General features: G+C 41.2%; 2 protein-coding genes across 3 annotated transcripts in view; one reads left to right on the forward strand and one right to left on the reverse strand.

The window, feature by feature from the left end:
- Positions 1-26,215, reverse strand: part of Nell1 (neural EGFL like 1) — an 867,181-nt gene that overhangs the window by 304,595 nt on the left and 536,371 nt on the right. The gene's annotated exons all lie outside the window — the stretch shown is intronic.
- On the forward strand, positions 4,816-5,436 carry LOC110297768 (U1 small nuclear ribonucleoprotein C). The gene has a single exon (XM_085840901.1). The coding sequence runs from the start codon at positions 4,858-4,860 to the stop codon at positions 5,335-5,337; it is 480 nt and encodes a 159-aa protein (XP_085697027.1). The 5' UTR covers positions 4,816-4,857; the 3' UTR covers positions 5,338-5,436.

Raw genomic sequence — 26,215 nt, forward strand, 5'->3', positions numbered from 1 at the left:
GGGTGGGAAAGGAGGAGAAAGATGCCATTACAAAAGTAGGAACAGCTGGACTGGAGAAGTGTGCTGGAACTCACCAAGCTTGGTACTGATTAGGCAGGCATGGTGAATGATGCCTTTGATTCTAGCATTTGGGATGGGACTGAGGCAAGAGGATATGGAGGTTGAGGCAAACCTGGAATACATAAGAACTTCCTGTTTATATCCACGGTATTTGTCATAAAGAAAGCATGGAACCTATACTATGTTAATATTTGAGTCTTAGAGGATGATTCTCAATCACGGTGTTGGTGAATTTCCTTGTGACCAACTCTCATGATTCTCAACATCCTGGACACACAATAGCAAGCTCCAATGGCACTCCTTGACCCAGATCATGGCAGCCAAAGTTCTCTTCAAAGACTCCTAAGTGTATCCAGAAGTGTAGTACAGCACAGCCACTCCTGAAAAAACAGTGCCTTGGTGTGGCATGTGGCAACTGTATATCAATGTACATTGACTGAAAACTCTGAGTGTTTTATGCTGATCAGACACCAATATGTAGCTAACAGGAACATAGGAGAGAAGTGATACTGTTTGAAGTACATGACTATATTTCATCTAACCATCCAGATACTCTGTTAATAACAGTGCCATGATAACATGCATAATTCTGAATGATTTGGACAAACCAGTATGTGTTGTCATGCTAATAGGTACACATACAACAAGGATGAGAATTCATGACAGAGAAGTCATTGCATCTACAGGAGAGAAGATACTTTATACAAGAATATATAACCTTCTCTTTGAAGAACAGGATGGTCTTCTTAGCCAGAGTTGCCTACAAAGAATACTCAAAACAAAAGAATAGTGTGTCTGGGGGGAGGGGTGGTTATGAATCATTCCCAAGTCAGGTCCATCTTTGACTATCTGTTCATGTCACTTAGTACCCTAGAGGACAATTCTCTTACGCAATGACCTGGCGCCATTGCTGTCTTGGCAATACAACTTCATTCTTGTAGTTCAGTATTTATTTAGCATTCTCTCGGTTTTTCATGTTGTTTTCCTGTCTCAAAATACTCCCTACTCCATATGGTTAGAATAAATATAGCCCTGCCTAGCTTTAAATGCCAGTTCAAAGCCACACTAAAACAACCTTTTCCAAATCTGTTCTCTTAGGCCACATGAATTTTACCCATCTTAGTGTGTACTTTATTGTTTTATCCCACTGTGTAAACAACCCTGCAATACTGCATTGTGATATTTTCACATTTTGTCATCAATGCCAATTAACTTTAAAGAAACTCATATCATATTTGAGGAACATTTTGAAGTCTGCACTTTAGCAACATTTTAGATAATAGTATTGCACCAAGAGACTGCTACACACTAAAATACATTTTACAGGTGTTCAACTATTTAACTCACCCAACAACATGAGTTTTCTCATTTTATAATGAAGGCAGTAGGAAAAAAGACATTTAACAACTTGCCCAGCATCAAAATATGGCTGAGTAGGGGTCTCAGATTTGAGAACATTCATGCCAGAAGAACCATTTCAGCAATGAGCAGTAGTTGGAAGCTACCTGGTTGCATTCAGAGCAAATCCATGACAAATAGAATTATCCTCATCATGCCAGTGATGAAACAAGTGTCTTCTATATGGATCCTGGATTCACACGGATCTCCTAATACTTCCTGAAAGTCTGGTTCTAACCCAGAGGATGAAGCTTATGAAGCTCCCATATCTCGTTATCTGTAGCCTTGCCCAAGTCTACAAAGTAACTGGATCTTTAAACATGTATCTGTCAGAGAGGAACAAGCAGTACCCCATTTCCTTCTAAAAATATCAAATTGCTTTTCCAAATGCTGCAAACAATGCCAAAAGTACAAGATATGTAAGGACTCAAAGGTAGCAAGATATGAGGGTAAAGAAAACAGAATCCAGAGCCAGACACCCCAAGACTGAAGAATCTGGGTTTGACAGTTTCTAGCTATGTGCACTATCATAAATTGTTTAGTCTCTTTGTATTTACTAATAGTAAAATGTGAGTCAGCAGGACCTATGTCCTGGGATCATGGTAAAAGTCAGTTAATGAAGGTGGAAGACAGCATATTGCTGCCAGTAAATGCTCTAAGAATAAGTTACTTTACCTCACAGTCACCATATCATCATATCTACTATTTCTACTACCACTCATAGTACCTCAACTACTTTTGGACTTACATATTAGATGGCAGTTAAAATTAATAAAATGTTTTCTTTTCCTTAGCAATCATAGGCTGGAAGACTCAAGCAAAGTGCTCACTGTCAAAGGTTAGCAGAAGAAATAGGCAGGAAGTCATTATTGGCCTTTTGATAACTTCTTTTATCATAATGCTCTATAATAATTCATCCCTGAGTCATGTAGATTTCTCTTTTGCAGAACCCCCAAGATAACCCCACTGTCTCATTCCTACCACTGCAGGGCACCCATACCACTGACCCTCTCAGATAAGCCTGAACCACACCTTCCCAATCGTGCTGCTCCCTCGCTACCTCTGCTTTCCCTCTGCCAATTTATTCTTCACGTGACAAGTATGAAAATCTTTTGGGAAATAAAATCTGATTCTCCTGCCATTCCTAGTTAAAGACAAACAAAAGCCAACCACCTCCTCACTGTTATTAAGTAAACATTTTATTTTAAACCATCAGACACAGCATGAAGTTGGTTCTGTTCCTTTCCAACCAAAGCTGCCTTGTCTCCTCTTTCAAAAGGTCCTCATTTCTTCTGGTCTATAGGCACTTTCCTCTTTTACCTACATCATAGTATTTTCTTGTCCTTGAGATCTCAATTAAACCTTTACCTTATTTCGAGAAGAAAACCAGATTCCCTAGTCTGGAGCCATTTTCCCTGGAACATTTGCACATCATAGCCAGAACTTCTCAAACTTCATGGGTTAATCACACTACTATTTCTACATTTATTAATGTATGATGAATGTCTTCCTTCTCTACTGGAGCACAAATCTCTTGAGGATGGGAATTATATCTTTCTGTTTTGCATTCTCCCCAGCCTCTGGCAAAGCTTCTGAAATTTAAGTGCTAATACAAATATGAGGGTAGGGGCAAGGGAGGGAGGGAAGGAATATAAAAGGAGGAAAGATAAAAGCTGCAGAGGGGTCAAGGAGGATTAAGACAAGAAAGTGTTATTGACCTGGTTGAGGACATTTGAGAGGAGCAAAGTTAAGCAAGGAAGCAAGCTGATAGTAGCATGGCCTTGTGTTTGCTTCTCACAGTGACTGTGAAGACAGGCCAAGAAGAAATAGAGTACAAATGCTGTTGAAGACATAATCCACAAATCGAAAGATTTTTCAGCCATGCATCTGTGAAAAGGTTTGAATCTAGATTATGTAAATAACTTCTTACAATGCGACATTAATCGCGTTGTAAAGAGGCACAAAATATTCAATGGCAATTTCCTTGAAGAAGATATACAGATAGCAAATAAATACAAGGAGAAATGTGTACATATTAGGAAATTTTAAGACAAAGCTGAAAAGTTATCTCAAACCCATTAGAATAACCTGGATTGCAAAGACCAAAAATAATAAATTGGCAAATTATGTAAAGAAATTGGATCACTTGTGTATTGCTAGTAGCCGTATATATATAATTAGGTCATGGAAATGATTGTGTGACTCTAGCAAGGTGTGTCAGGTGGTATGAGCATTTGTCGCCATGCCTGATATCTTGATTTTGATCCCTGAGACACACATGGTGAAAGGAGAGAATGGATCCTGCTTGTGATCTGACCTGCACACATACTGTACTACACATGCTCCTCCCACACACAAAAGAAATAAAATATGATGATTTTAAGGAGTGAATACCATACTCCATAAACCAAACATCATTAAATGCATTAAAAAGATCACATGAAATGTTTTGTCCATGCATTCACAGGAATATAAAATCCCACTGGTGTGTAGACCTAAATGAAATGGACTTCAGAGGATAGAAATTCTTTATGCTGATTATCTTGCTAATGACCCAGATATATCCTGCTCTTTTCTAGTTGAAAATCTTGTCTATTTCATTGTGGCATACGAAATGAGTTATGCACAAAATAAACACTTCAATTAAAAGACATCCCCTAGTTTCTTAGATACAAATTCTGAAATTCTAAGACCTGGGCTTAAGGATGTAGGTTATTTATAACACAACACAATTCTTTCTTCTTCAAGTAGCATTTTTCTATGTCAAAGTAAAAGCAGCTCTAGGATCACTATGTGCCAGGATGGAAGACTAAATCATGTTCATTACTGTATGCCTTTTACCCATCAGGGTCCCAGCAGAGTTCCAGGAATCATAGACAAAGGCTCTTGGGACAGCTATCCATGCCTCACAGCAGGTATTGGCCTAGACAGAAAAAGGTCTTAGAGGCTAAAGCCCTACAGATTCCCTGCTGAAGTCAGATGCTAAAATCTAAGCCAATTCTCCATGGGGCACAGGTCTCCCTGCTTGGGGAACATACCAGCATATGAACTATCGGCCTGTTTTTTTTTTCCCTCCCCTGAGACAAACTGCATTAACTTAAACTACTTCCAAGGCTACAAACATCCATCCTGGCTCCCCTAGGAGAGGCTGTTCCATGACGGTGGTATAACTGTGCACTAGTAGAGCTGGCCTTGCAAACAAAGAGGTAGTCCTTAAAGCTCTGAGTAAGGCGATAGCCAGGATGGCTATGCCATTAAGAGGCAATGGAGAAAGTGAGAGAAATGGGCAAAGAGACTTGCTCTCTTCCTTCCTAATTCCTCGAAAACAGGAAGAAGAAAAATGGAAAGTAAGAGTTCCTGGCGGCGGGGACCGGGGTAGCCAACGGCTTGTGGAGCATCATGCCCAAGTTTTATTGTGACTACTGTGATACGTATCTTACCCACGATTCTCCGTCTGTGAGGAAGACACACTGCAGTGGTCGGAAACACAAAGAGAATGTGAAAGACTACTACCAGAAATGGATGGAAGAGCAGGCCCAGAGCCTGATTGACAAGACAACTGCTGCATTTCAACAAGGGAAGATCCCTCCCGCTCCGTTCTCTGCTCCTCCACCTGCAGGGGCCATGATCCCACCTCCCCCCAGTCTCCCGGGCCCTCCTCGGCCTGGCATGATGCCTGCGCCCCACATGGGAGGCCCTCCCATGATGCCCATGATGGGCCCCCCTCCACCCGGGATGATGCCTGTGGGACCAGCTCCTGGGATGAGACCGCCCATGGGAGGCCACATGCCCATGATGCCCGGGCCTCCCATGATGAGACCTCCTGCCCGCCCTATGATGGTGCCCACCCGGCCTGGTATGACCGGACCAGACAGATAAGAGCAGAAGTGCTCTTGATGGTTTTGTATTTCTTGTTCTGTTCCACCAGGAGCTCTTGGTGCTGAGCCCGAGTGTTTACTAGATGCATGGAAAGGAAACTTCCCTTCCTAACTGAATATTTTTGGAGGGAGAAATAATACAAAAAAAGTGCAGTTTTCACTTATATTGTGAAATGTGAAAATAAAATCATCAGCTCTTTTAGTTAAAAAAAAATGGAAAGTAAAAGTGTTATCTTGTACTTTTGACTTGGATAGATGGTATTATGTAATAAACAGGGCAAATTTTTATAAAACTATAAAACTATACTTACATGATACTATGGCACATGTAGTGAAAGTCTATCACACTCTATGTTAAACCATTAACAGTGATGTAGGTTATTTATCTGGGCAGAGGATAAATGGGAGGTACTTGTACTATTTCTTTTTTTTCCATATTTTTTATTGGGTATTTATTTCAATTACATTTCCAATGCTATCCCAAAAGTTCCCCCCACGGTCCCCCCCACTCCCCTACCTACTCACTCCCACTTCTTGGCCCTGGCATTCCCCTGTACTGAGGCATATAAAGTTTGCACGACCAATGGGCCTCTCTTTCCACTGATGGCTGACTAGGCCATCTTCTGATACATATGCAGCTAGAAACACGAGCTCCAGGGGGGGTATTGGTTAGTTCATAATGTTGTTCCATCTATAGAATTGCAGATCCCTTCAGTTCCTTGAGTACTTTCCCTAGCTCCTCCATTGGGGGCCCTGTGATCCATCCAATAGCTGACTTGTACTATTTCTTATTCACTTCAGGTTTTTTAAATTTTACAACTAGCATGTATATTTTATTGCTAAATAAAAGAGTTTGCGGTTTTTGAAGCTGGAAGTAAGAAGAGCCAAAATGAATTTCAGACACATCCAAAGATTCTCTGTGAAGAGGAAAAACTTTGTAGACTGGCAAAGGTGGATGAGAATGTCCAAGTAGTCACCTGCAGAATCTTTAACAAATGATATTCCCATTTGCATATAAAATGTAGTCAGTACCAAGAGAAAGAATCAGTCTTCATGTCCTCAGATTCAAACAGATTATTCCACAAGACAGATGTTTGAGAGACATTTAATGACTACTCATAAAGTCTACAATGTATATTGTATTGTTAATGGAATAAAGTAGGCACTTTTAAATGATAGAAGCCATCAACACTGTCACCATCATTAGTGCCAGCATTGCCATCTTCATCACCACTAATACCATCATGACCACTACAGTCACTCTGTCACCACAAGCATTCTTACTATATCAACACTACTACCATCACACTATCACCAGCACCACAAAGCACTTCTGACCACTACTACCTTCACCACCACCATCACCACCACAGCCACCTCAGTTTTCACCACCATCATAACAACTTCACCACCTCTCATCACCATCATCATTATCATCACCATCATAATTACCAGTACCACCATTAGCAGCACCAGCAACATCAGCGTTTAGGTCATTTCTCCACTCCCCAGGAATCCATGCCCAATAATTCCAGGAATGTTTTACTAATTATTTGTGTTTCCTCTATATTCCTGAGTTTCTAGATCTCCTGAAATTCTGGAAAGTCAAAAGGCCTTAATTCCAAATCAAATCTATCTTTCTATATAATTCACTCACTTCACAGTTTTAGAAAGCATGCATAATATATTTCAGTCCTTTTGTTGTTGCCCTGAAATGTGAGCAATATGATCAGTTCAAAGAGATGTTGGGAGAATTAGCAGAGAAGGTATGCAAAAAGGAAACATTTTCTAGACACAACAGGGCTGATGCACGTAGGAACTCATAAAGATTTTAATAGCATGCACAAAACCTGCAGAAGCACAAGCCAGACAAACCCCTAGCACAGGGAAGAAAGAGAAAGCAAACATGAAGACCCCATACCTAGCCAAGAAAATATTTGCAATTCATAGCTTCTGGGAGAGGAGAAATCAGGTTTCTCTAAAGGAGTGTTACTTGGTCTATCCAGAGCAAACATCATGTTCAGGAATATTTTGCCAACACAAAAGAGAATCTGTTTTTGTTTTGTTTTAGGCTTAGATTTTGACTGAGAGAAAGAGAGAGAGAAAAAAAAAAGAACAGGAAACTGGGTGGGTAGGGAGGAGGTAGAGTATCTAGGAAGGATTGGGGAAGGGCAAAGAATATGAACAAAACATATTGTTTTAAAAATTAAATAAATAGCTGGGCGTGGTGGCGCACGCCTTTGATCCCAGCACTCAGGAGGCAGAGGCAGGAGGATTTCTGAGTTCAAGGCCAGCCTGGTCTACAAAGTGAGTTCCAGGACAGCCAGGGCTACACAGAGAAACCCTGTCAATAAATAAATAAATAAATAAATTAATTAATTAATTAATTAAAGTATAAGAATTTTACTAAGCAGCTTCCTAGTCAAGTAATACAGATTCAGGAATCATTAGCCACTGTACCACTGGGATAATTTAGAAATGCACCATTAAAATATGAAATTAATGAATAACTGATATCTGTGCCTGTGCTGTGGGGCTTCACTTAAAACATCCAGTCCAACAGGGATACTCACAGCTAACACAAAAGAAAGACGCAAACCGGCTTGTTTGACTTTGGTTTCTTTTAATGGTCACATGCCATGTGCATCCCCAAAGTGACCCTTTCTCTGAGCACTTTTATCTGTCTGCTGTGAAGAAAGAGGCTTCTGATGTTTCCCTTTGGTTCCACAGCTACCTAGAGAAACTGGAAAGAAACTCTGAAAATAAAACATGGCAAGAAAAATAAAGCGCGGTTAATGGTTTTTGTTTTTCTTTTAACACAAACGTTTGCTTCCACTTCAGGAAGTGTGCCTGAGTGGATTGTTCTTTCTCTTTCTGCAAAATAAAAGTGATGGAGCAGAAACCACTTTCTTCCTCCTTTGTGGGTGACCATGAAGCTACCCAGAAGCTCTGGAACACCAGACCTGTGAAATGCCAATGGAAAGTAAAATAACACTGAAGGCTTGAAACAGCTCAAGAACATGCCATCAGCATGACCACAGTTCTCAGCCCATCCTTTTTCCCAGCTGAATCCTTCAACCATACCTAAGCATAACAGACTGAATGTTCTCTAACATTTTCTGTGGCCAGGAACCTCAGAATGTGCTCTTATTGGGGAAATGGATATCTAAAGGCAATTTGCATAGGGTTCTTCAGGATCAGAGTAGACCCCAAACACAGTACAAATATCCTTATCAGAAGAAATGATATGCAGATACATAGAAGAAAAAGAACAACCAAAGACACAGGCAAATACTAGACACTGCTAGAAGTCAAGGAATTCCAGGAGCCTCAGAAGCCAAGAGCCCTGGACTCTGGGAAACTAGACAACTAGAAAAGGCAAAAATGATTTTTCAATGGAGTCTTTGGAAAATTTGTTTATTCCTTTAGTTTCAAGTTTCAAACCTCCAAAATCTATGAGAGATAGGGAGAAAAAAATTATGTTGGAAAGCTGTTGGAAGCCATCCAGTGTGTGCGGTATGTTTAGCAGGATCAGGAAGCCAGTGAACTCATTGTCATTGAAAACCTCTAAGTAATTCCTACACCAAAAATGTCCTGAGAGAGCAGTGAAGAGGGAAGCTCAGTGGGCTTCAGTGCTTGCTGGAGAGACCACAAAACAGTGGGGAATACTCATGGGTATACATGTCCACAGTGTTTGAAGAAGAGAAAGAAAATGGTGTTATGGGCAGACACACTGAGCCTCATCCACAGCCCCATATGGAGCAGCTCTGGGCTACAGGGAAATCTCTTGCTCCTTGAGTCTGTTTCCTTCTATGTAAACTAAATACATTGAAAATAGAATTGCAGAAAAAACACTCAGTCATTCCTTCCATGTTTAACACATCTCTTCATGTCTGCTGACTTCATCCTCCAACTCCACTGTACTTGCTTGAATAATGTCCTCCCCAGTCTCTGTCATTTTCCTTACCAAGGACCATGAGAATCAAGAAAAGTACAACTAGGGAGTATTGATCAGAGTTTAACACCCAGGAGATTCCTGACTCTTGTCATGTTAGTTACCCTTTATCTAACATTTAGACTCAAACTACAAAACCCAGAAAAAGAGAAAACATCAAGCTAACCAAACACCAAAGGATATATGTCACTTTAGAAATGAAATTGAAGGAAAGCTTAAAGGAATCCATCTTTGGTACCCACATCCCAAATCCCTATCACGATAGTGAAAAGAAAGTCCCATGGGAGCTGAAGTCCAGTTCAATGGAAGAATACTTCTCTTCCTTGGATACTCAAGTTCTGAGTTCATCTCCCAGTACTCTAAATAAGTAAAATTTCTGCAGCATGCTAAAGCACTGGTTTCTCTTAGTCAGATAGGCTAGGGTAATCTTAATTGATTACCCATAAATTGGAATCCTTTTCCATTTTTTTGACCAGCAGAGTCTACCAGAGGTCCAGAGGTCTAGTAAGTATACTAAGATGAATACCTCCATTGAAGAATGAGGAAGAGGAGAAGGAGGGGGAAGAATATGGAAGAGGAGGAAGGAGAGACTGGGGAGTTGGGAAAGGGTGGTAGTGAGGAACAAGAGAAAAAGGAGGAAGAGGTGGAGTTGCATGGGAAATGAGAAGGAAGTAAGCCATTATGCTATATTTGTGGTCTTTTTCTTCTTCTGTGGGTTGCCAAGTTTGACTTCAAAAAAAGTACAAGGGAAAAGAACAGACAAAAAAATAAACAAATGTCAACACTGTATCAAGCACAGGGAATATGATAAGTGTGTGTAGACACAGAGCCTAACTTCATGGATTCTACAATCCAAAGACACAATGACCATTTTTATCCCAAGTGATACAGGCTAAACCAAGAATGGAGCAGGAGCAGGATGCCACAGGAACACACAGCAGGGAACCATAATCCAGGACTCTGAGAAGTTTACTAAGATAAGTGACATTTAATTAAAAAAACTTGCAATGAAAGTAGAAATGTGAAAGTGAGTTAGTCACTGCCTGGATGTACACACAATGTGACCACATGGTGCATCTGGCTCCCCACAGTGATTCAGCTCTTGTTGCTCACTGGCATTTTCCTGTGTTAGGGGAAGGATAGGTTTTCAAAATTTGACTTTATTTTGCTTCCCACATGCTGACCCTCAATGTAATTTCATCCACCTCTATCCAAAGGTCTAAGCTAATCATACTCCCTTTGATTCAAGATTTGTTTTAGATCTCTATAACTAATAAAACATAGACAGCATCATCTGTGCTACTTCCAAGACTTCTGAGAAACTAATTAGCTTCTGGAATAACCCAAGTCTGTAGATTTCACATCCAGGTATCATGTCTCAAAACCCAACTACCATGATGTCAGAAACTAAGGACACAGAGATGTGATCATTGGAACATGCCAGTCAATGTGCCCATATGAATCCAGCTGTCAAGGCATAGAAAAATGTCTTGACAGCTGAAGAAAGAAACCTTCAGTGGTCTCTGCCTCCAAGTTTTGCTAGCCCTTCCTGCTCCCTTGAAGCCTTCTTGATTGAAGGCCAAATATTAAAGAGAAACAAAGGGAGAAAGAAAAGATGTGAAGAAAGAAGGATAGAGGGAGAGAAAAATAAGAGAGACAGAGAGGAAAGGCGGGAAGGAGGGAGGGAGGGAGGGAGGGAGGGAGGGAGGGAGGGAGGGGGAGAGGGAGAGGGAGGGATGGAAGGAGGGAGAGAGAGAGTAGGGGATGGAAGGAAGAGGGTGAAGGGAGGCAGGAAGGATTGAAAACTAGATCCTGAAAACAAAACCTGTGGTCAATTTCATAGCTCAACTTTATGATGTCTAAAAAGCCATGTTAGTTCTTATCTTCCACACCAACTGTCACAGGACTGAATGGGATTTTGTGAAGTGTCAGTATAATACTCAGCATTTGCCCCCAGTGTACTTGCATGGGGTACTAATGAGTTAAACATCTTGCAGTTGTAAAAAGAGTCCTTATATTAACAGGAAAAACAAATGCTAGGTCAGTAGGCACCATGTCTGATTTAAAAGTGATATTTAATCTCAGGAGAAATGGGACAGAGCTAAGAAATTAAGGTATAAGACAATCATAAAGGAATGGCAGGCATCCTATTCTCAGCATCCCTATGACTGTTCTTCTTTGTGAAAACCCCAGCATGAGGATAAAAATCCATGTGCAGAAAAACATTTGCCTGGAACAAAGTCCCTGAAAAATGAGCCTACCGAGGCTTGGACCAGGCTATATTTTTGTCCCCAATCCAAGATTTATACCTACTCTATCCAACAGGGCAATGACTAACCACAAGTGGCTATCAAGCCTTCAAATATGGTAAGCATGGGCTGAAATGTGCTGTCATTAGAATATATTCCCTGGTTTTCAAAAGCACTCAAAAAAAGAAGAATAAAATATCTCATTAATAATTGTATACTAGTTATATATTGAAATATTTTGAACATTCTACATTCAATAAGAAATATTTTAAATTTTATTTCACCTGTCTCATTTTACTTCCTCAACAAGGAGACTAAAAATTTTGAATTATATATTTGATGATACACACACACACTACTCACACAGAGGCAGTACTTAGTAAATGTGAAGGAAAGGGAACATCTTTGAGATTTTAAATATTTAGTCTTAAGTGGGATTTATTTCGAAAGTCAGGTATTCACTGTGTGATACTGGCTGCCTAGAGTACTGTTTTAAAAGACTGAATACTAAACACCAGCTGAGGAAGAAGGCTGCTTTCCTCAGTTAATTTTAAATATTTGGCATGGATACCATAGAGGAGAGTACACCATGTGTTGATTATCCTCCGGCCACCTGCAGTGAACAGGCATTCCTGCTGGAGGCCTGAACAGGAACACCTGCTGGAAGACTGTCTTCCACGGGATGCTGGCTGCCAGCATGGACCTTAACAATCTGCTTGCTCCTGGTGGTTGATGTCTCCTCTCATCCTAGTCTTGGGGCTATGTCATCCACCTTCTAGATGTGGAATGCACCCTCAGCCTCCTTTCTCACCTTTGGGGGCTAATCTAGATGGTATTTCTCAAGTGTTGGCATGTATCTAAATTGTTTGGAAGGCTTAAGGATAGGCAGATTATTAAGTGCTGCCTGTGTAAAGTTTCTGGGGTAAACTGGTTTGGGGCCTGAAGATCCAGATGCTAACATGTTACCAGGTGGTGGTGTTAAATTTGGTTTATGAATTTATAAAATTTACCTTGGGCTAGCTCCCTGATCTTGCCCATGCATTTAATAATCTAGGCAGTTTAAAAAGAAACCAATGCATAACTGAACACAAAACCAAACCACCGAACTAGTAATTTCAATGTGTGGGTCCAGACACAAGCAGCTAGTAAGTACTAGTTTATTTGGTCTTCCTGTTAACCCTTCTTTCTAGGTGGTGCAAAGGACAAGGTGGAGGTGGAATGAGAACAACCGAACCTACACTCATCAAGAATCCTCATCTGGGTTTACAGTGTGCCAGAACCAGGCCTCAGCTGGAGTCTAGCCCATCGATTGATGGGTAGGAATCAGAACGGGGCACTATGTGGGAGGCCACAAGCTGGTAGCACAGCAGAAGCCTGAGTTCTCAGAAATGCCATCCAGCCAAAGGCAGGACAGAAATTTACAGGGCTATTCTTTAACAATATTTTAATGGTAACTAAAGGTCATTACTATACTTATTCCCTGTCATTGGCCTCATAACCACTATTGCAATGTGAAGGACACTGACATTATAACCATTAACTGGCTCCATACAGGTTAAATTTGATAGAATAGAATAATCAGCATTCCTAAGGATTTCCCACACGGAAAGCCCATGCAGCTAGCATCTAATCATACAGTATCTACAAAACTCAGAATTTCTGTATAAACATCATGAGGTGGTCCCCCCGCCCCCTATGAAAGTGGGACAAATCTTCAGACTCTGAAATCTGATATTGACTTCTGCAGCACCCGAAGTGAAGCCTGCAGACAGTCTTTAAAACATGTCCTTTATCTCCATCACTCAGAAGAGAGAGAAAGCTCTGAAACATCAAATGAAATGACTTATCCGTGCAACTTTCTGGTGCTTGGTAACTTTGCAGAAACACAACTTAAAACTTCTCAGCATCTACCTGTCAGAAAGTTCCCAAGTCTCTACATTCACTTTAGATTTACTTGCAGAATTAGTTTTGCTTCTAAGAAACAGTATCCCTCTTTTTAAATGATTATTTTTTTATTGTTTGTTGGCTATGGGAATGATGCTGACAGCCTCTGAAATACAAATTAATTTTCAAATATTTATAAATTTTATTCCACAAGATATCTGTAACAAGATGCCTCATGTTACCCCATTTCCTCTGTAGGATATATGCAGACAGTCCTTACAAAAGCATCCTCCTACAAACCCATTTTCTGTGGGTTGTCAGACAATGCTCTCGTTCTATGCTTCTGACTTATCTGTACCGATTTGTCCTGATCAAAGCTGCCAACCTTTTATATGAAGCTTCCCAGTTCCGTTCCAGCATTTGAGATGAACCCTATTCTTGAATATGTAAACCAACTATTTACAGCATTGCAAACTCTCCCATTTACCAACCTGATCGAAATGCTGGATTTTGACATATTAGCCATATGATAGCCCTCCCTGTTCTTTAGGTTTAGAAGAGAAGGTTCTACAAGAAATGAATAGCCAGCATTTGTATTACAAACATATCACTGTTAACCATGTACATGGTACAAATGGTTTTCATTCATCAGGAACCAATAATGTATAAGCAATGAGTAAATCTTGTTAAATCTGATTGTTAAAACTTTCAGATACCACCCATGACAAAGTATATATATATACATATATATATACATATATATATGTATGTATGTATATGTATATATATGTGTGTGTGTGTGTATATATATATATCACTCCAATATGAAATACAAAATCGAACCATCTCAAATGTTTGACTTGATGTGACTTCTACTGACAAGACTACATATTTATGCATAAAAGTGTGGCCACACCTCCCTGGGCATTCTGTTGAGTTTAACTTTCTCTTATGCTCCAGGATGGAATACAAATAAAAGTCTTCATAAAATCTCCACAGGAAACACTGATTAGAAAATAATAGCACTACATTATGTGCTCCTTAACTGTGCCCAGGAGTCAACTGGAAAATAGGAACATGAAATAAGCTGTCTGTAACAGTGTTTATTGCTGGCTTTGAAAAGAGGAGTAAGCAATTATATCGTAGCCTAATGTTTAGTTCTTTGTATGCATACTCGCATGTGCAAATACACACATACACACACACACCCCTACACAGTGAGAGAGAGAGTGTGCTATTGACCCAAAATAGAATCTTTATAAAAAGCAAACTAGGCATTAAATCATAATTTCATTTGCTTAAACTTACTGATTTAAATGTGTATCTAATCAAAATTCAAGATAAATATTTGTGATTTACTTAATTATTGGCACGCACTGCAATGAGAACTTTGCCATCCCAACTACGAATGAACAATATACCTTTGAAAGGTATCACAACACACTATGAAGTGAGATAATTATCCTGACCACACATGTAATCTCAGTTGAATTGGGTAAATATTATGTTTGCACTCAAAGGTTTTACGCAAAGGTTGTCATTAAATAATGATAACTCATATCTCTGAGGTTTTAGATAAAGAATATTATCACTCTATAAATGGAATATGTAAATTCTATAAAAACAAGGTCTCTTAAAAGAAAAAACCCATGTCACTTGGGACCAATACTATTGATTACCTTGGTGCTGGCTTCTATAATTGAATGATGATGTACTACAGCTTCTCCTTCTTGTGTGCCTCTTATAGGTATTCTAATAAGTTCATTTGATATATAAACTAATTCACAATGAGACATTACATCTGATTAATACTTTAGTTAATGCCACACCAAAGATGAAGGACTACTGCAGAAAAAAGACCCTAAGAATGTAAGAGCTAGATGATGTGAAGAGGCCATGGCATGCTGTCTTAAGTGCCAAAGCCACAATCTTTAACCTACTCACAGCAGCTGACATTCCCCACATGGGGCCTGAACAAGACTGAGCCTGGCAACAGGTAGAAGGGGGAGAAGTCATGGGACCCTGCTTCACAGGGAAAGCCAATGGCAGTGAAGAGCCCCTGGGTGAGTAACAGTCACTGTCTTTAATGATGTAGCCAATGCTGAGTTACTCATGCCCCAGTACATAGCTCCCCACTCATGATCACATGGGAGGCCCCAGTTCAACCCAGTGCATCACAAAGCCAAAATTAACTAACTAACTAATTATAACTAACTAACAAGGACAAGGACATATGGGGGGTAATGTGACAAATTTGACCAGAATGAATTGTTAATATGCACTAAATATCAAACAGTAAATGGCTTTTTAAAAAAAGTTAAGCTGATTTCATTTGTTTCTCGTGTCGATTTTATAAAAAAAAAAAAAAAAAAAAGCCAGGAACTTGACTTTAATAGTTGTAATACACACATGAAGAATTTGGCCCCTGGTGTGATGATGTTAAGGAGTAGACTGGGAAACTTTGAGCTCAAAGTGAAGGTCCTCAGACAGTGCTGATGAAGTAGCTGGAGTGTCATGATCTGCATCCTGGAACGAAATCAAGTCTCAAACTATCTATAGCCACCATGGCTCTGTCTTGGTATCTAAAATCTCTACCATACTCTTGAAGGTATACATGGCAATGTTCCTTATTCTACACCCCCTCTGAATGCTAAATAAACCTGTGATTGCACAAAGCTATTTATGTCCTGTGAATTTTGATTGATGATATAATTGCCGGTTAAGGCAGACTGTTCATTTCAACCCATGAGCTGCTTTCCATTGTCCACACAGAGTCATAATTCCTTCGGTGTCAATACTGCCAAGCAGAACAAATAAGTACCCAAACTCAACTCAGAACAAAGAAAGTCTTTTCTCTGGTTACTACATCTCTGTGACGTTAATGAAATGCCAGTAACCGCTACCTACAACAAAGCAACCAAATCCTAAACAGATGGAGCACGGTTTAGGGTGTTTAGGTCTGATCAGGAGAGATGCACTCCAAGGCTCAGAGCAAAGAGATTAAAAAAAGATCAAGACCTGTCGAGGAATTTGCATTCAGCAGGCTTAAAGATGATTCAAGTGAATCACCGCTTCCCAGCTGCCGGAGTCAACATTCACAGGATCACACAAAACAGTAACCAACTGCACAGGCTTGTTGACCACATATAATGGGGAGTTTGTTTATGGCAGATTGGCCATCTTTCTGCTACAACTGAGCATGTGATGTATGCCGCATGAGCGAAAATAGAGAACAGTAAATTTGAGATTCTTCATCATTGCTCGAGTTAACAGGTCATGATAAAATAAATAAGCCTAAGAACAAGCCATCGGAACGGTGGGTTTTTTCCCAACATTTAGCAGCAATTTGGCAACTTTAAGGGAAGTTAAAGATGTACAGGCAGGCAGGCAGGAGAGGTTTCACCAGAACATTAATTCCTGCATTATTTTCCATTGTAAAAGCTACTCAGCAAGAAAAGGGCTAAGCGAGATGTGGACAATTCACACAATTGATTAACATACAGTGATTAAGATGAATGAGGTAGGACATATGCAAGCCTGGATAAATGCCAAAACTCCATTGTGAAGGGCTGGCAAGAGGACTCAGTCTCTCAAGTCCTTGACACACAAGCACAGGTACTTCAGTTTGATTCCTAGCTCCACCCCCATCCCACCCCCCAAAACAAGACAAAACAAAGAACTGGCATGGCAGTGTGTGCTTATAATCCTAGCAGTAGTGGGGCAGAGAAAGGAGAGTCTCTTATGATCCTTAGTAAGAAATTGTGTCTCAAAAAGAAAGATTGGTAGTGACTGAGGATAAAAACCTGAGGTTGACCTGTGGCCAGAGCATGTATGTCTGCATAAACACAAACTAGAACACATGAATATGCTTGTACAATTAACTCTGTGTGTATACACAACCATAAAGCCACACAGACACACACACACAAACTTACACATGCTCAGTAATAAAGGCAAGCATCAGTTTAATGTATACAATATTACGGTTATGAAAATAAAACATTTTAAGCACAATGTATCATTGGCAGGCATGTAAATATGTAATAGCAGTATGTAGACATACACAGAAATGATAAGCTACAGGTTCAAGTAAAAGATTAATTATGAGAGGAAAGAATGAAATCCAAGAGCGACAACTGGATGGTTGACCTTGACTGTCAATCTGACTGGGTTGCAAAGATCAGAGATAATAAGGTCCATGAGCACTGACTGAGGTGCTTCCAGAGAAGATTAGCTAAGATAGGAGAGACCTAGACCATCAGCTGGTGACCTGTACGGCATAAAAGGAATAATGGATGAAGGCAGCTACTTTCCTCTCTGCCTTCTTCCCCTGATGGTGTGGAAACTCTGAACCTGAGTCAAAAATGAATCCCTCCTCCCTTGAACTGCTTGTGTCAGACATTTCTCCATAATGGTGCAAAACTAATAGACATGAGACTCTTTTTTTGTTTGTTTGTTTCGAGACAGGGTTTCTCTGTATAGCCCTGGCTGTCCTGGTACTCACTTTGTAGACCAGGCTGGCCTCGAACTCAGAAATCTGCATGCCTCTGCCTCCCAAGTGCTGGGATTAAAGGCGTGTGCCACCACTGCCCAGTGATATGATATGAGACTCTTTAATGCTACCTACAGGTTTTCTCAAAGAACACATACACATGGCAACACATTAAATCAGGTACACAATTGTTTATCCCTTTACTCTTGGGTTTGCCTACATTATTACAATAGTCTGTAGAACTATTAGAAATTTTACACCAGGCTTGGGATGTGCATCTGTGAAGGATTGATTATTGACTGATCCAGCCATGGCTTCAAACACAAAATAAACAAACCAGCAGGGATTATGCACACAATGCCAGAAAGTATTATGCTAGAAAGGACTATAGAGGAAATGTACTCTCCTGCACCCCAGATCACACAGCAGAGCTGCTTCCCAGCTAAGCAGCACAGAGATTCTAGTCCAGGATCCCTCATCTGCATCTCTATTCTCCTGCCACTGTGCCTTCTGGTATCTTAAAAATCCCCCTCCCTGCTAGCTATTGTTAAATGGAAACGGAAGTTTCACTGAGAGAGGAAAATCCCACTTTAATGTTCCCTCACTTCTATAGAAAAGTCTTTGTAGCTGTAACCTCACTTTACTCGAAGAACAAGTAACAGAGAAAATGGAGCAGCAAAACCTTCTGAAAGTCTTGGTGTGTCCCAGCTTGAAGGAAATTGTCCACATATATAATCCGTATGAGAGCAATATACATTTGCAGAGCCATGGAGGCTGGAGCGCAGTTATTTTTAATGGAAATGATGGCCATCTGTCTCAATCCTCAAATGCCAGCCTACATTCCAAGCAGGATATGGAGGAGGATCCCAGGCACAGGCACAGTGAGAACAGAGGAGCCTGATCCTTCTTCTCAGTGATACTACTACTACAAACTAGAAAAAAGATCAAAGGCCAAACCCAGCTCCACTCAGAAGTGTGCAGTGGTTTGGCCTTTGCCCTTGGGATTCTTCCCTGAAGGGGTATTATCATCCACCATTTAAATTCTAAAGCACGGATCAATTCCAGAGGATGCAACAGAAGGGATCCTGCAATTACTGAACCCATGTTCTGTAGGCAGCTCCTCATTTCAATCCCAGAGCCACATCTAGACAGGAATTGTCATCCCTGTGTTATGGAAAGAACCTGGTAAGATGTCCAAGTCAATGCAATTTGTAAATCACAAAGTATTCAATCATAATCCCTGTGTGGGGTGGTTTTTTTTTTTTTTTTAACATGGTGCTTCAAAAGTCATTATAGGAACCTTATGCCTCACTCAGAGCTTTGTTTTGTTTTGTTTTGCTTTCAACTGAAAAGTAGGTGTGGCCAGGTAGCCAATCTTGAGCATTCTATGACCGAGGAAGGCCACCTTGGAAGAACAGACAGGGTATATAACTCAGACATAGAAAACGTGAGAAAAAGAATCAGAACAGAAGCTGTGGCAAACAAGCCAATGCCATCATATGCCATGTGAAACTTGAAGCTAAAAAGGTTGAACGTATCCATCACTTAAGAGACTAGTCAATCTAGTCTGGCTCAGGCCAGGACATTGGGTGCCTTGATCACAGTAAGTGTCATTTTGATTGCCTATGATCTAAGTCCTGGACCACTCCAACCAACCTCCTTGGCAGAGCAGTTATCTTACTATCGTCTTCAGGGAGAGGGGACAGATCAGGAACACTCTCAGCTTTCACTTCTGTTTTTGTTGTTTTGTTGGGTGCTGTGTGGCAAGGTCTCATGGACCCCAGGATGGCTTCTGAACTATGTATCTGAGGATGCCTCTGTCTCCTGCTGCTCCTCTCTTGGCTCCTGAGTGCAAGCGTTACAGACAAGAGTTGGCACACTTGGTTAAATTATCTTATCTCCTTCCATCTTTTCCTTTGACAAGATTTGCTTTCCTCCTTTGAAGGCCAGCTCCAGGCACCCTTTGCTCCAGTCTCATCTAAATCATCTCAACAGGACCCCGTGATTTCAATTACTTCACATCTCCTTGTCTCTCTGGTGCCCGGGCATGAGGGAATTATATTTTTGAATTTTATTCCTGCCATGTGCCAGAAAGTCAGTCCTAACAAGTGTAATTGCATGCATCACCCTCATCCCCGATCTCCTTGGCATGGTTCCTCACTCCTGCCTCACTGGTGACACATCTGAGAGGCAGCAATGTAACAATGACTCTGCAGATGCCATGGGCCTGTTCAGAAGTGATCATCAAGTTAACCTATGTCTAAGTCCCAAACCAAAGGCTGTCTTGCATGCAGATAATACATAAGTTTACTAAGATAAATCTACTGGGGTGTGTAGAAATGCAGATATCTGTTTGGTTTTCCTCCTATCCTAGGTGAGGTCAGATTTCTCCTATCTTTGTTCCACCCTTTTGGTTCTTAAATGCTCCAAGGCTTGCATTGCTAGATGCCCAGCTGATATAAAAATAAAGCTATTATCTTTCAATAAGTATCATTCCTGTTGACAGTGGATAGCAGGCACGAAAACAAATGCATTGTTCTTCCCCTGAAACCAACCACAGCACACTAGCAGACAAAATTGTTAAATCTAGTTGCCACTGCTCAATAAAGACTTAACAAGAATTGGAGATGATCCAGTAGTGATTAAAACTTCCCAAGAGATAGACAGGCCCATCTTAGAAGAATAAACCAGAATCAATCAAGACCTATAAGTTCACTGACACAGACTGAGAACTGTTGGATCTGGGGTCCGTAAAAACATGCTGACAAGTCACATTTCCTTTATGGGTGGCACCCAGCACTGTGCCCTCCCCTGACTGACACCTGGAGTTCTTGTGGTCTTTCCAAGGGTCTATCCTGTGGAGATGGAAATGTCCTGAACTCTGCCACCACCACAGGACATCAGGGAAAGGGGCCTTCATTTTAATATTGCGGGGCCATGGGTGTGGGGGAAAGAGGGGAGTGGGAGGGAACCCGTGTCTTGCCAGAGTTCTGGTGTTCTGGGTGGGCAGACACAGGACTGCACATGCTTTCCACACGGTCCCCGGTGGGCATCTGGCTGTGTTAAGCCACTGACCCCACACAGCAGGTGGTGGACAAGGGGCAGCCCCAGGTACCAGGTTCTCAGCCTCCGGCATCTGATGCTGGATATGGCAGAGGAACTGAGAACAGACTTGGGGCCCTGGGGCAGGGGGCGGGGCAAGGCAGTGCTGGATAACTATCCCATGCAGGTGAAAGTCCTTGGTCAGGTGCTAGAGCTCAGGATGGCCTTCTGGTGGGAGGTTAGACATGGCTCACTAGGAGAAAGCCTATCCCATCATTTAAGCACGGCAGGCCTTCATGATCTGAGACAGTCTATGGTTTTAGAGCTTTATTGTAGAAAGGTAGGGAGAAAGGAAAGAAGGTAGAAAGAGAGGGGCCAACCATGGCCACGTGGGGAGAGTGGGGAAGGGAAAGAGAGAAAGAGGGCTAGAGAGTAAGAAAGGTAAAAGCTTAAAGAGAGCGAGGAGGGGCCAAGCAGCCCCTCTTTTTTTTTTTTTGGTTTTTCGAGACAGGGTTTCTCTTTATAGCTCTGGCTGTCCTGGAGCTCACTTTGTAGACCAGGCTGGCCTCGAACTCAGAAATCCGCCTGCCTCTGCCTCCCGAGTGCTGGGATTAAAGGCGTGCCCGGCGCAGCCCCTCTTATAGTGGGTTGGGCTATCAGGCTGTTGCCAGGTAACTGTGGGGAGGAGCATACCTGGCTATAGTCAGGTAACTGTGGGGGTGGAGTCTAACTAGAATGTCAGAAGTTTGGGACATTGTCTGGGTGACTGATAGCCACAGACCTCCCCTGTGGGGGCTGTGGGGGCAGTAACTTCGACAGGAGCCAGAGGTCCAGGAGACATGATCGAACGCCTTCCATTCCATGTAGGTGGAAATGACCACCCACTGGGTCCCACCGGGATTCAAGACCTAAACTCTACTGGAGACCAGGCTGACTGTGCGTAGCCCATTGCCCCACATAATATGCCAAGTAAAACCATGTCAAATAACTTAAAGCCATGTTATGTAACATAAAGGCATGTCATGTGACTTAAGCTCAGCCTATCCTTTTTTATTAAGCTAGTTTATATATATATAATATATATATATAGTTTTATATATAGTTATATATAGTTATACCATATATACATATATACTATATTTATATCATTTGCTGTCCCCTATCTAACTCATTTTGCCCCTCACTCCTTCTCAAATACGTGGCCTTTTTAAAACTACTATTGTAACACACACCCATATTTATATATAAATATGTAAATTGAATCCCACCTCAGAGGGTTGTTGGGAGACTCCAGGATAAATACAATCTGCTAGACTCATTTAGTGTGGCTTGACTGTGTATCTTTTTAGAGCTGACCACTTGGTACTGGATACCCAATTAGGGAGCTCATCTCTGGGAAACACTAACTCTCTTCACTGTAATTAATTGCCTGGGGCCCCATAAGGATGTACAAACTGGGCTAGGCCTAAAAGTTGGGTATGGCACCAACCAGTTAAGGTTAGATAGACGCTATGCTTCTCCTTAAATCTTGAGTCTTCAGAGTTTCGATAGCAGTAGGTCAGTGAGATTTTGAGATTTATGTATCCAACCAACCAACCCCTGTGGACAGCATCTTTCCTCCTGTTCCTTGATGTAACGATCCTTCTGAGTCCTAGTATCCCTACACAGCCCCCCATCCTGTCAATCAATTAATTATGATTTCATGAGAGCTTTGCAGGAAAATTCATTAGTCCTTTCAGATCCCTCCTTCCTTAGAAACCATCATGTTCATTAAATCCTGGGTAGGGTGCTGAAAAGCAATAGGACTACAGTCAGCAGAGTGCAGGCAGACACCACAGGGGAGAGAACCAATCCTTGCTGGAAACACCACTAACAGCTTTATGCCTATTAACCCATTTGAGTCTCACAAACAACCCTCTGAGGTAAGACTTAATCTGAGGTTTAGGAAGAAGCCCAAACTAAGAGGTAAGGAGTGGGTGTACAGAGAGTGAAATGCATGTTCCCAGGCAAATTATCAAGAATTCTGAATTGAAACAATATTTGGAATAATTATTTATAACTGTAGAAGGCTTCGAGAAAGGGGATATTCTTTATATCAGGACTGAATGACAAGTCCTAAGGGCAAATACATATGAAAGACTTTTCCCCCCACTCTTTCTCTCAGTGAAGAAAATATAGGTCAGATTAGATTAAAATCAGATAAATGCAAGTTTATTAGGCACTGCTGCTGGGTGAGTTCATTAGTACCAATGAATGGGGCTGAGGAAGTCACATACCTGGGCTAGGGCAGAGATGTTTTATAGACTATAGGCGAAGGGGGATGATGTGCCAGTCACAAGCTGGGTTTGTGCCCAAGTAAGGTGAAGAGCTGAGTACTTAGGTAGGGATTTGGGTGGCTGGCAGCATCAGAGGAAGTTGTGACAGCTGTCAAGAAGGTGGAACTGGGCTCTTGGAGCCATTCCTTTGTTAAGAGTTTTTCTGTGTGGGTGGGATTGGGGAAAGGAGGGCAGATGGGGTTTCCTAGTTTGTGCAGAGGCAAGCAGGAGCTCCAACTATACATTCTGACCTCATTGGGTATATGGGCACCAGTTCAGATCTGGCTACTTCCTGTTGGCATGGGATGTCATAAGGATGGGAAGTCGGGAGTCAGTGGGCTGGTATTCAAAGGTAGGTATGGGTATGGAACCATTTGGTTAACTGCCACCCTAGAGACTTTGCAAATCTGTTCCTAATGGAAGAGTAGAAGGCAAGGGACTAGATGAAAAACAGACAAATGAGAATGAAGGGTCCCATAAAAGGGTGAGCCAGGCAAAAGGGAGGTCTGCCATTAGATTAAGGGAGAGGAAGAGGGTTGGCTTGGCCATCCAAAGTTCTCCCTTCAGTTTCTGGAGTGACTCCATCTGAGTCTTCACCAGGCTAGACTCGATACAGAAACTCTCTTCTCCCAAGAATAGGCAGGCGCCACCCTTATCAGCTTCGAGGAGGTCAATGGATCTTTAGTTTTGTAGGGCCACTGAAGCTTACAGAAATCTTTTTAAGTTGGCAAAGAGATAAATTTCAGACATGATAGCATTATCATTGTTTGTAATCTATACTGAGACCCATATTGTAGAAAAGGCAATAGACTTATACCTCTGTGCCATAGTAGGGATTTGGGAAATGATTTAGAGTTAAAAGCATGAACATTCTTTAAGGTGGGCTTGGGAAATACAAACCTTCGGTGGAGCAAAAGGGGCAAAGCTCAATTGATCTTGATTTTTAGCATCACTTTCACTATAGACTGTGAAGGAGGGGCTTCTTTCCTCTATTCAGAACACTGGATTTACATAGATTAAGCATACACTTTTAAATGAAAACCCATTTTAAGTATATACTTAGAAAACAACCAGAATAGATTTTAACTTGAATTGGTGATTAGGATAATATTAACAAGTAGTATACCAGAGCTAGATTGAATAGATTATGAGAACTCCACTGATTAATGTTAGAACTCTGAGTTTTTGAAACTTTAATACAACAGTATTTTTCTTTTATATATCTTAAACTACCTTTTTATTATTTAAGCCTTCACATCCTTCAACCTTCACAACCTACATTTATTAACCTTAAAACATCTTCGTTGGCCCTAAAACAGTTTTAGATCCTTTATAACTTAAGTGTTTATGCCTTTGAACCTTTACAAACGTTATATGGTTTGTGAGTTTTTGTTTTCTGAATCTAGTAACAAGGAAAACTGTAAGACAGACATGCAGCTTTAGGTGAGTGAGGTCCGTGGCCTGAATTTTACACATGAAGAGAACTAAGAAGGCATCTGAAACCTTGCTTGTTGTTAAATTGATAAATCTTTTACTAGCCTGGTCTTCAAACCCATCAGAGACCCGAGAAGGATACGTTTTACTTGAGTAAACAAAACCAAGCAGTTTCCAAACTTATTAAAAATGACAGACTTCCAGGCTACCTAGACCGTCATCCTAGATTCCTCTGTGGTCGGTGGGACATCAGTCTTCAGCCACCAGGCTCAGATGATCCAATAGACTTTCCTGTAGAGTCAGAACTTAGGGAAGACTGTCCTACCTTGTTTTGGCAAAATGGGGCAATCAACTCTCCAGTGTCCTGCTTGTCCACAATCTTGACAGCATGCTGTCAGCAGTTGAGGTAAAAGGGCAGTTTATAGCCCAGTGTCCAGCTTTGTCTCATTTAAAGCAAACCCTAGGTGAAGATTCTTCTGTGCTTATCTTCCTTGGAGGAGATTAAGGGTGCTGCCAGGGGTCGATGTGTTCCTCTTATCATGTAAAGTGTTTTTATTAAACATTTTAAATGCTGTATTCTGCATATCTCTGAAGTATTTGAGGGCCACCTATCTATCTAAAATATATCTAAACAGACAAACTTTGTTTCTTTTTAGTTACTTAGGCTTAATCTTGAAAATGTATACAGGAGTCTAAATAAGGCTTATTTCTGTAATTAATTATATTAGTTTTTAGTAAGACAATAAGGATAGCTATGAACACATTTAGTGATTTGATTATTTATAAGGCAACTGAATATTAAGATGTACTCTTAATTACCTTTAACAGTTTATAATATGTTAATAATATCATAGTGACTTTATGATTAGGTTTAATTACAGACAGGACAGGAAAGAGTTAATAAGTTGGGGAAAATGGAAAGGTTCTTGGCTGAGAGAACTGTTAACATAAGGTCATCTACTGTACTGAAGCTTATTTGGTTTTCAATAGTGAGAATTTAGCTTTAGGAAGAGAACAGTTGGGGTGAAAGGAAGGGAATATTTTGGAGCCTTGGCAGCAAGGAGGAGGTAGCTTTCTTGGAGTGGTACAGCTACAACAAATTTGGGGACTCAGGGCAAGAGAAGGATGGAGAGGTTAGGAGGGGGCTTGTTGAAGTAGTCCTACATGAGCACAAGGGGAAAACTGTTGCTGTGGCCCAGTCATGGGCCTAAGGAAGCTACAGTTCCAGGAGGGACAAGAGTGACAATTTGTTAAGAAGCATTGGAAAAGCAATGTGCTCCATACATGAGCATGGAGGCCAAGCTGCACTGTGCAGAGTGGGCAGGGCTGATGTTGATGTGAGTGTGGCCTGTCGCAATGGGCAAGGAGAAGGACTGGTGTCTGCCTGTGCATTGTCAGAGCTCAAGCAAACTAAAAGGAAGCCGAGTAGGGGGAGGTGCAAGGGCCAGAGCCATGTGGAGGGCACAGCAGGCTGAAGAATCAGACTCTAGAAACTGGAATTCTAGAAG

The sequence above is a fragment of the Mus caroli genome, unplaced genomic scaffold, assembly GCF_978045245.1.
Source record: "Mus caroli unplaced genomic scaffold, Mus_caroli_1 scaffold_8, whole genome shotgun sequence".
Taxonomy (NCBI): domain Eukaryota; kingdom Metazoa; phylum Chordata; class Mammalia; order Rodentia; family Muridae; genus Mus; species Mus caroli.

What these genes read in the sequence shown, in the direction of transcription:
- LOC110297768 (XM_085840901.1), top strand. Translation starts at nt 4,858, where the DNA reads ATGCCCAAGTTTTATTGTGACTACTGTGATACGTATCTTACCCACGAT.